At 40.8% G+C, this 12,164-nt stretch overlaps 1 protein-coding gene across 1 annotated transcript in view; it reads left to right on the plus strand.

Moving 5' to 3' along the window:
• LOC124605364 (huntingtin) overlaps positions 1 to 12,164 on the plus strand; it is a 511,164-nt gene that overhangs the window by 207,618 nt on the left and 291,382 nt on the right. The window contains exon 22 of the mRNA XM_047136992.1: positions 9,307 to 9,442. Coding sequence (XP_046992948.1) covers positions 9,307 to 9,442 — 136 coding nt within the window. The remainder of the gene's footprint in view (positions 1 to 9,306; positions 9,443 to 12,164) is intronic.

Genomic DNA, 12,164 nt, shown 5'->3' on the forward strand with positions numbered 1-12,164 from the left:
GTACTCTTTTTGTCTGTTCACTGTGCTATTTTGGACCAATTGTTTTCGCTCTCCTCCTTTGAATCCTTCCTCATTCAATACTTATCCCTAAACATTTTTCTGTCATTTGTTTCTTCAGATTTTATATTATTTCTTTTTCTAAATCCTTTTTTTGTTTGTGGATCCAATTTTCTGTTGACTTTTTATCACACTAATATTTGAAGATTATGGTTAATAATAGTCGAGGGACATGAAAGGGAAGCAGTGGTTGGGAAGGGAGTGAGACAGGGTTGTAGCCTATCCCTGATGTTATTCAAACTGTATATTGAGCAAGCAGTAAAGGAAACAAAAGAAACATTCGGAGTAGGAATTAAAATCCATGAAGAAGAAATAAAAACTTTGAGGTTCGCCAATGACATTGTAATTCTGTCAGAGACAGCAAAGGACCTTGAAGAGCAGCTGAATGGAATGGACAGTGTCTTGAAAGGAGGATTTAAGATGAACATCAACAAAAGCAAAGCGAGGATAATGGAATGTAGTTGAATTAAATCGGGTGATGCTGCGGGAGTTAGATTAGGGAATGACACACTTAAAGTAGTAAATGAGCAAAATAACTGATGATGGTCAAAATAGAGTGAATATAAAATGAAGACTGGCAATGGCAAGGAAAGTGTTTCTGAAGAAGAGAAATTTGTTAACATTGAGTATAGATTTAAGTGTCAGGAAGTCGTTTTTGAAAGTATTTGTATGGAGTGTCGCCTTGTATGGAAGTGAAACATGGACGATAAATAGTTTGGACGAGAAAAGAATAGAAGCTTTTGAAATGTGGTGCAACAGAAGAATGCTGAAGATTAGATGGGTAGATCACATAACTAATGAGGAGGTATTGAATAGAATTGGGGAGAAGAGGAGTTTGTGGCACAACTTGACTAGAAGAAGGGATCAGTTGGTAGGGCATATTCTGAGACATCAAGGGATCACCAATTTAGTATTGGAGGGAAGTGTGGAGGGTAAAAATCGTAGAGGGAGACCAAGAGATGAATACACTAAGCAGATTCAGAAGGATGTAGGCTGCAGTAGGTACTGGGAGATGAAGAAGCTTGCACAGGATAGAGTAGCATGGAGAGCTGCATCAAACCATTCTCTGGACTGAAGACCGCAACAACAACATGGTTAATTACTGTCTTGCATTCAAAATCAATGTCCAAAAAATTACTGTCTTCTTTTTCTCGGACTTGTCCAAATGAACAGACACCACGTATACAGGGTAGGGCAAATAAAAGTGGCCCAGGGAACAGAGTTCCAGGGTACAAAGAAACAGTGCAGAGGAAAGTAAATACAGTACTAATGTGACTACAGCAAATGCTGAAATTGACCAACATTCATCTATTGGCATTTTTGGGACCTGGTCAACAAGTTCATGAAGGCGGATCGGAGATGGATTGCTGGAATTGCTGCAGTCTTATCTGACTTGAAGTTCTGCTACAGTTCTTGAAAACTATGAGGGTTGTCGCAATACCCTTTAGACTTAAAGGCTCCCCAGGTTAAATAATTGCACACTGACAGGTCAGGTTACTTGGGTGGCCAGCTAGGGCCGTGATCAGACTGGGCAACAACTCTGTCAGGCTTGTAGATTGTGTAAATATGCTCCAAGGTTCGGTCAGCTGTATGGGCAGTAGCTCCATCCTGTTGGAAGTAACTGTAGGTCTTTTCCTCCTCCGTTAATGCTGCCACAAATAGATTCAAAGTGTTGGAAATGTAATGTGCAAAAGTCAGGGTTTGATGAAAGAAGACGAGACCAATGATGTGGCATGTTGACACTGCACACCAGACCCCAAACTTCTGATCATCCAATAGTGTTTCATAGAAGTTATGTGTATTCTCCACTGCCCAGAACCTGTGATTCTGTGAGCTAACATACCCACTCAGGTAAAATGAGACTTCATCAGACATAAATGAGAGATCCATGTCGAAGCCATTCATTGTTATCTTAATGAATAGTCACTCACAAAACAGGAGGTGCTGAGGAACATATGATGGTTTTAATGCATGAACAGTAGACACTTGGTAGGGATGCACGTACTGGTCCAGGTAGAGTATTTGTTCGCATGATCAATGTGATATTCTGATCTTTCGCACCAAGTTGATTTGGTAGAACTCTGAAGCATTTTTTGGTGAACTGCAGCTACATTTTCTGGTGTGCAGGCATGTTTTGGAATGTTTTTAGACTTGTTCAGAACAGAGCCTGTCTGGCACCATATTCAGACTAAGCTTTGCATGGCACTTTGACACCATTAAATTTCTCAGCTAACAACTGACTTTGTTACCATGTAACTATCCACCATTAATACCTGCTGCTCCACTCTTTGCACTGCTCCACTCACACCGATCACCGATAAAGCCCACGCTATGCTCTGAACCAGTGTAGATCGCGTGGCAGGCATACATGTAGTGTGAGCACCACAGGGTGTGGTTATATGCATATACTCACATCCAGTTGTATCCACTTGTCCAAGCCACTTTTATCTGCCCATTTATTATGATGATGATGGCCATTGATCCCTTCTGTGCAGATGCACATCAAGGTCAAACCCCTATGGGAATTTGCAAGACACAGTGAGTAATGAGGCTAATAAGCATGGGCACTGCATTGGTAGTGTGTGGTATAAGTTGAGAATTTGGGTCTGACACGAGGTGTGCTAAGGCAGTCCATGCAGTTATGGTGACTACTGTGACCGCATGGCGCAGTGGTAACTGCATCTGCCTAGTAAGCAGGAAACATGGGTTTGAACCCCAGTCCAGCACAAATTTTCAACTTCCCCCATTGATTCAAATCAATGCCTTTTGGCAGCTAATGTCTTCATTTCTTTTGTGTCTTGATTCATCATTACTTTGTAATTTCCAACTTCCCGCAATTTTTCATGAGCCTAATATTTTCCTAATAATTTTCTTAAATATTTTCCTAGTACTGTATTTCTTATTTATGTGTACTATAATGCCTTATTTTTGCATTTCAGACAGGCAATTTTTTTATTGTAAAGGACTCTAGTTATAATTTATGCCCTTCCCATTTTATGAGGTGTTACCCAAAATATCCAAGAATTTCATTGCAAAAATCAGAAAACTGTACCTACATCCTAATGTCCTTCAAAGTAGTCACCTTGGGAATATACTTAAATCCTAATGACCTTCAAAGTAGTCGCCTTGGGAATGTATGCTACAATTCCAGCATTGTTCTCATTTTTGGAAGCATTCCTGGAAGTCCGCAGGGTTAAGGGTGTTCAGTACACGGTACAATTCCATTCGGACATCTTCAGTTGAGTCAAAATGTCACCCTTTCGGCATGATTTTCATCTTTGACAACACGTAGAAGTCACACGGGGCTAGATTTGGCTAATAGGGAGGCTGGTGGACCGTTGCCATTTTGTTTTTGGCCAGGAATTCTTTCACAACGAGTAAGGTGTGCATGGATGTGTTGTCATGGTGCACCTACCAGTCTTTCTTTTTCCATAACTCGGACCATTTGCACCAAAAATTTTCCCTCAGTCACCTCAAAACCACACAGTAAAACTGCCTGTGGACAGTGTGACCAAACTTTTTGAACTCTAGTTGGCCTTGGGGTGGTTGGCGTTAGCCATTGTGATGACTGCTGCTTTGTGTCACGGTTATAACCGTAGACTCAAGATTCATCTCTTGTTATGACTCTGGATAAGAATTTTGGACACTCACCATCTCTTTGTTGCAGCTCAGTGTACTTCTGGAACCCGAGGTTTCATTGGTAAGTGCTGAGAAGGCGAGGGACAAACTTCGCTTCAGTTCATTGGCTGGAATTCATTGACATGTACTGTATGACAGTCCAAGTCTGTCACAAACATAATGAATTGTCTGCTTTCAGTCATTGTCGATCTCATCTCACACTTTTGTGATCAGTTCCGGTGCTGCACATGTTGACAGACTAGAATGTTTATTGTCTTCCACAGATTCTTGGACTTCCTTGAAGTACTTGAATCACTCAAATGTTCTTGCTTGAATCAGTGCATTCCCACAAAATGCTTCTGGCAGCAAGCGGTGGCTTTCAGCTGCAGTTTTCTTTAACTTGAAACGGAATTTGATGCAGGTCCATTGCTCCTTCACATTACCCATTTCATAATTCACAGAAGCACTGAAACACATCCTGACACGCACCGCTACAGCCCACAACTGCGTGCACCATAGATGATGCATCTTTGTGCCACAGTAGCTAAGATGTGCCTCTTATGACATTTAGCTGTGGAATGCTGTGCTGCTACTGATTTGACTCATGCAATGAAATTCTTGGATATTTTGGGTGGTACCTCATATGTATTCCTTCTTCTATAGCATCTTTTTTTCTGGACTATTTTCTTCAATTATCTCACCAAGATATTTAAATTTTTTAACCTCCTCTGATTGGCCAGTGTCTGTGTTTAGAAATATTGGTGCATCTTTAATGTATGTTATTTTTTTCCTGCAGAAAATCTTAAATCGGACCTTTTGGCTATTTCTTCTAGAAGATTAATCTGTGTCACTACAGAATGTCACATTTTGAGAAAGAATAGCAAAAACATTCACCCAAATGTAAGGCAGTTTATTCCAGTATTTTTGTTTCCTTTTCCCAACCTTACTGGTGAAGTCTTATATCCATTCCAATTTCTCATCTTGTGCGTTTTTTTTCTAGAACACAATTTACACGGACTGGGGATAGGCCATCACCTTGCCATACACCAGTGTTTATTTCTAAGGGCTGAGCTATTTTCCCATAAATTTCTATTTAGATACTTTGTAAATGTTTCATGAATCAGATTTGCTAATTTTGATTTTACATTTAGTAAGTTGCAGAATGCTAAATAAAAATTTATAAACAAATGAAACTGAAAAAAATCAATAAAACATTAAAAATGATTGTGAGAGATCATATGAAATAACAATGCAGCAGAGAGAGAAGTTCAGAACTGATGCAAGGAACTTCTATACAGTATAGGAGGTCTGTGTCACAGTAAAACCTTTCAGCTTAATATTTGAAGAGTTGAGGTATATGACCAACTTTTCTCAGTTTTGCTGGAATCTTATTGAAAATAAAACTTGTTGAGTAGTACACACCGATCTGTATATTTAAGGAAATGTTATCCAGGTGAAAATCATCTTCCATCCTGTGTTCATTGAATGAAAGCTACAGTTTTTTTCTGAATGAGTCAGTATTTCCAACAACAAATCCCATGATTTAGTGTCCGTACAGGGATTGCAGAGTTAGAATTGTGAGATACCTGAGCAACAACCTACACAAAATTTGCAAACTGACACTGCAGATCTGCCTGTTCACCCTTTTCTGGTCTAAGAACATGCTCAGAGAGTGCAGAGCTATCCCAGAATATAATATAGGAGGTAACAGACTGAAAGTAAACAAGCATTTGTGTTCCATTGTTAGAGACAGTGGAGGTTATTCTTATAATAAAGATGGTAGCATTCTGTTTCTGCACAACATATTTCCTATTAGGATGACATACCTGTATGTTCAGAAATTATGCAGAACATAGGATTACACAGGTGTAGGGTCTCTGCAGTTCTTGTCTGTATGAATCAAGATATGGATATGATGTGAGCCTCTCGAACTGCTTAGCAATAAGGAAGGTAACTAGAACTACTGTTTCATGATAATGTGTGCCCTGACTGCAAGTGCCAGTGACTATTTCGAATTTACGTGCACTGATCCCATGGGGTTACTGATGATTTCCTGAAGGACTTGTTGACATTCATCAGGAATAGCAATCTCCAACACTGGAACAGTCCTGTAAGGTGCCAATATAGCTGAAATGTATCTTCCAAGTGAATTCAACAAATGTTCAATATAAAGTAATTGGATAAATAAAAAAATCTTCTCTTTCCTTCTCATACCACTTAGTAAGTGTCCCCTGATCTGGGATTCTGGGTGACTTTTCCGAACTCTCCCCATTTCTTAAATTTCACCAGTCCTTTCCTGTCATCCCTCTTCCTTCCCCTTTAACCCTTCTTTCAGAAGAAGGAATCACTGACTCTGAAAACTTGCAAATTTAGGTACTATTATATGTGTGTTCTCCTGCCACCATATGGTGAGTAGATTTTTTTTATCCATCCAGTTACATAATACTTTCGAAAATTGATTATCTTTGCTGACACATGTTTAGTAAGATTAAAGTCCATGGAGGGACTTGGTTGAACCACTTGATCGATACTGTCAACTTTTAATGCATTGTCTACCAGCTGAACTGTTTGCAGAGGGACATGAAAGTATAAAAGGCCAATGAAATCACCATGTGACAGAGCAGAAGAAATCAAAAATTGATTTGGGTGGAAGGATGTCTTTGAAATCATTAATTCGGTTTTCTGTTCTTTTAATGCGCAATACAACATACTGAGTGAGGTGATGTTGCAGGAGGACAGTGTACTTGCATTTGCGAGGATGGTGGCTCAAGTCCCATTCTGGATTTAAGTTTTATATTGTGTCTCTAAATTGCCCTAGACAGATGCTTGGTTGATTACTTTAAAATCTGTACAGTTAATTGCAGCTCACACAAGAGTAAAACATGTCTCCACTTGTGCCATGCCTTTATGCTGTGTCTTTGCATGCCATACTGTTTTGTTGTTCCATTTCTAATGAACTTGATGGTGATGAGATGTTGAATTCTAATCTTCTGTCCTTCCTCTGTCAAGTTGTTAATTGGTTGCACATCATGATTGGTGACGGTGGTTGTATGTATAGAGCACTCAAAAGATAAGTCATCAGCACCCATACTCAACTAATGGGAGATGAATGTCATTTTGATTTGTGAAAAATATGCACCAAACAGTGAAATATAAAATGTTATTATCAACCACCCTGGGACTCTCACTCTCACTCACACTTACACTTTCACAGAGAACATCAAAAGATATAAGCCTCAAGGCAGTTTGTGATTAATATACATGGACTGTAACTACACAAATCGAAAACAGTGTAACAGGGAATTGTGCTCGGTTGATCAATTAGAAAATAAAAGATGAAGCAACCATCCACATGTTAATATCATATACCGAAGATACTATTGAGAACACCAGACATTACACAAAAACTTGATACACAGACCACATTTGAATCATTGTTTCCTGAAGTAGAGAGGAAGTTAGGTGATAAGTTGGGTGCAGCCCTCATGGCTTGGTATATTTGTACCCGATAAGTACTATATACGGGTGGATCCTCCTGTCGGAGGAAGAATCCATGCATCAGAGAACAGTGCTTACTCCACAGGCACTGCACTGGCTGGAAGGAGGAATGCCACAGCCACTCTATTGATTTTGCCAGGTGCAGCTTTCTCTCAACTCTAACCATTCCTCCTCCCACTGACACATGATCCTCTGCCTCAACAGTGAGGTAAGTGCACTACAGAGGCAGCACATTTGGAAATTGTAGGCACTCTTAGCTGCATCATCTTCTGCTTCGTTATCCTGAAAGCCCATGTGCCCTGGTACCCTGCAGAATGACACATCCTTGCTTTGCTTCTGTAAGTGGGAAAGGGTGTCACAGATCAGCTGAGGGTACTTTTGTGCTCGGTACGTGTGATGGGTAGGCTGAAGGGCACGTAGCGAGTCAGTGTGGATGAGGAATTTGGTATCAGGAAGACACCGCATCTGTTCCACTGCCCTCAAGATCACATATAATTCAGCATCGTACACTGTTAATGTATCAAGTAACCGAATCTTCATAACACATTCTGGAAACACCACAGCACAGCTGATGCATTTACCTGGGCAGACCCATCTGTGTAGACAACCACACAGCCACAGTGCTAGGATAAAATTGTGTAAAACATTGATTTAAAAACACAGCACGGAGTAAAATTCCTTTTTTATGCTGATAAATGTAAAATAATTTTGGATCCTTTTATCAACCGTGTGGCAAATGACTCCAGCCTTGATGAAGCTCAGAAATATGGTCCACATTAAGAGCTACTAAGTCCTGCCACACACGAATCCCAAATGGCTTCATTCCGTTCCCACCTATTTCTAAATAATCATTCCATTGGGCAGCAAGCAACAGTATGGAATGCTGGAGATAATGAGGTGGACAGTAGGTGGCATACACGGTGCACCATATGGATCTGCCACTGGATTACGAGTGGTGGTTCACCAGCCTCAGCGTAGAGACTGGGAATCAGACTTGTCCTGTATGTTCCTATCACCAGCTGAATCCCCTCATGGCAAACTTAGCTGTAAACCGTGCAACTATAATTGAGGCAGGATTGCACAAACACCTTGTAAAACTGGAGCAGACCTGTTCCATCTACTACCCATGATGTATGGCTGAGGCTTAGGTACTTAAAACCCAGTTTCACTAGAGAGCAGAGTGCAGGCAGTGTGGCTTAATGCTGTGTGTCTTGTTCTGTCTCCATTCGCTAGGCTTCTGTATAGTATTTACATTTTCCCTGCTTGCTCTGATGTGTTGTGGAAAAGAGTTAATGATTATCCTTGGCTGAGGCATCTCCTGAGTTACATTCCTCTGCTTTTCTTTGAAAAGATCTTTACAAAGAAGTTAGGATATGATCCCTCAAGTTTTCTTGGCATGCATGATTACTAGTGTGTTTCTGGGTGCTCTGCAAAGTTGTTGTTTCCATTTTATGAACAATATTTCGAACACCGACCCAGCCATCTTTTTAAAGTGCTGCGAGTGCACATAACAGCAAAACTCTCAGCACTGGGGAAGATGACTGGATTGGCCATTGAAATATTGTGCATAAAATCAAAACAGTACCTTCGCAGAATACCCAGGAGCTCACTAATAATTGTTAGGAAAGTTCAAGGGCATTTGTCCACCTCACATGGTGACCGAGCATCTTCTATCTCGATCTCAGTGAATCACATTGCTCATTCATTGTACCAACTTTCTTGCGTATCAGACAGTGACCACTCCTAGAGCTTCACCATTTGAAGAAAGCATGACTATTAAATTAATTGTCTAGCTGCTTGTCTGGGCTATGTTTTCTTCTGGTAATAAACAGAAGTGGCCTTATTTCATAGTGACACAATCATTAAATTACATTTATAATGCATCACACTATCTTCTCTGTGATCTCATGAATTGTTTTTCCCGATGCACATTCCTGTGTTTTTGTGTAGTGGTCTTTGTAATTTGTGAGCAATAACCTGTTCACAAGTAAGTTTTCATTTGAATTTCCTGTGTTGTACTACAGAGATACATGTATAAAAATAATTCCTTTATGATAACCTGTCAGTATCTTAGCAGACATAGTGTGTGTTTTGTTGATAAATATGTGACAGTGATAAACCTTTGAAATTTAGGTGGATGAATTATATGAGGAGGAGAAATGACCGGAAAGCTCCATTCCTACAGAAAAATTTCACGAGGGGTTCTGACAAGGATTCACTGGCTGCTTACATCCGCTTGTTTGAGCCAATGGTAATCAAGGCACTGAAGGTAAGAATTACCATAATAGTCAAAAAAATTTTATTATTCATCTTGTCTTATACTATTGTTAATGAAATATCAAAAGTGAACCTATGACTGCCAGCTCTGGCAGCTCGGATCAGTGGCATTCAGGTCAGAGCTGCTGTCTGTGGCTGAAAGCTTATGTGTTAGTGCCTTTTAATTGTGCCTGTCTGCAACTTAACATGTCATCTATACGGTAAGAAGCAACCTATCTTTTCCTACAGTGGTGATATCCCTATTTGGAGTTTTCATTGTTTGCTAATAAGATGTCTTCCTCTCCTCGTCCTATCCCACCTCCAGACACATCTTTGCTGGTTTTTGGGGCTAATTTTGAATCAGAATTCATCACTGAAGACAGTCCTACTCCAGTCCATGAGATTCCAGGCTAAAGACGTGTCTGGAGATGCCTCAGATGGCACTAGTGTATCACCTGACTGTCGCCTGCAATACAACCTGACAAGTGATTGTCTGGGGTACCAGTTCATTGCAGGATCCCTTTGGTTGTTCCATCACATTCAGATAATTCCTTTGTGATGTGTCTTTTTTGTTTTATAGTATGTGTTTCATATAGTTACATATTATACAGGGTGGAGAAAAATTGTGTCACAAAATTTTTAACGTGGATAGCTGATGCCAGTAGGAACCAAAATTACTAATGTTGTGTTGGTCAACAGCGCACCATTTTTAAGCTAGAGAGACTTGGTGCCACACACTCTGATTGGTCATGGGGTTGCCCTGTTGCCATTTGTCGGTTGATGGGCAGTGCTATGGTTGTCAGTTCACACATACAAATGTCTCTTGCCCCGTCAATGCCCCAACATGATAAGCACATGTGTCGAATAGGTCTTGCTGTTTGTCTCCACCTCACGTCAGAGGCATTCACATGTAAGCTTCACTTTGGAGCGCACACACACACACATGTAACCTGCGATTTAGTCATACAGTAAGCAAGGCGGCACCGTATTCATTTGAAGAACAATGAGATATGGTTTTTGTTGTTGGACTAGGCAACGGTAATGCACATGAAGCTCAAAGGTTGTATGAGGAACGGTACCCAGCAAGACGCCATCCACACCCAAAAACCTTTACAGCAATTCACCTGTGACTTGTTGAAACAGGCTCATTAGTAGGATATCATGGTGATGCTGCAAGACCTTGAACACTACGAGATGCTGCTTTTGAGGAGACTGTTCTCGAGCACTTCAAGGAAGCATCTACGACAAGTACTCGAGCAGTTGAGCACGATATGGCGGTCACTCACGCTTAGTCTGGGAGGTTTTGAGGGGTGGCAGCCAGCATCCATTTAGCTTCCGCCTTGTCCAAAACCTAAATCCTGTGGTGGACTATGAACACAGGCTAGGATTTTGCCAGTGGTTTTTGTGACATGTTGCACAAGATCCCGACTTCCCCGCCATTGTGTTCTTTACCAATGAGTGCACATTCCATGGGGATGACCTTTACAACACTCGAAATGTTTATTACTGGGCAAGGGGAAATCCTCATCTAACGTACGTCCACAGACATCAGGAACGATTTTCGCTCAACATTTGGGCAGGGATTGTGGGTGACCATCTGATTGGGCTGGTCCATCTATCTCCTCAACTTATCTTCACTTTTTGCAAGAAACTCTACCCGGCCTGCTGGAAGATGTTCCGCTGGGCATAAGACTACGCATATGATTGCAGCATGATGGGGCGCCCACACACAACAGTCGTGCTGTGCACAGATATTTAAGTGAACTCGTCGATGGCTGGGTAAATGTCAGAGGTGCTCGTAGGACATGGCCCCCGCAATCACCAGACCTCACGCCACCAGACTTATTTCTGTGGGGATTCTCCAAGCTTCTAGTTCACCCACCCAGACACGGACCACCTAGAAACGAAGAGGATTTAATGAATTGCATTCAACATGCCGCCAATCACATCAAGGCAATGTCAGGAATCTTTGAAAGGGTTCGGCAAAACACCATTCGGTGTTACCAAGCTTGTGTCGCGTCAGAGGGTCGCCAGTTCAAGCAACTGCTTTAAGTAAACAATATCCTAGCTATAATAAAAGGCCCTTTTCAGGGCCAACACAATTTGTGAAAGACTTATTGTATGCAAACTAACAGCTGTTGATGAGTTTGTCCCCTGTACGCCATATCATGAAACTACAATGGATGTTTCGGAACCCAGGCGGATTCGCCTCCAGCCTCCCCAGAGTGGAAGGCTGGCGCGCTACCACTGAGCATGCGAGCTGCCTTGGATACATCATTATCTCCAACAGGCAAATCGTTCATGGTCATGCATTGTCCAGAGCATCCAGAAACAGAGCAATCCCGTGGCCAATCGGAGTGCATGGCGCCAAGCTTGTGTAGCTTAAAAATTTTGTGTTATCGACCTACACAACATTAGTAATTTTGGTTCCTACTGGCATCAGCTATCCAGGGTTAAAATTTCATGACACAATTTTCCTCCACCCTGTATATATTAAAATATACAGCCTGTGTGCTTTGAAATATTCATTAGAGTATCATGTACAATTTTGAAGTAAATCACTCAATAACTTTTCAAAACCTTTGGTAACAACTTTTTCCCTTTATATATATATTTATATATTATAAATATTAAAAAATCTATAGTCTGTGTCTGTCTCAGTGTTTATTAGAGTATCATAGTATCATGTAGAAAATTTTAAAGAAATCAGTCAAGTACTTTTCCATATTTTTGGT

Source organism: Schistocerca americana, chromosome 3, assembly GCF_021461395.2.
Source record: "Schistocerca americana isolate TAMUIC-IGC-003095 chromosome 3, iqSchAmer2.1, whole genome shotgun sequence".
Lineage (NCBI taxonomy): Eukaryota > Metazoa > Arthropoda > Insecta > Orthoptera > Acrididae > Schistocerca > Schistocerca americana.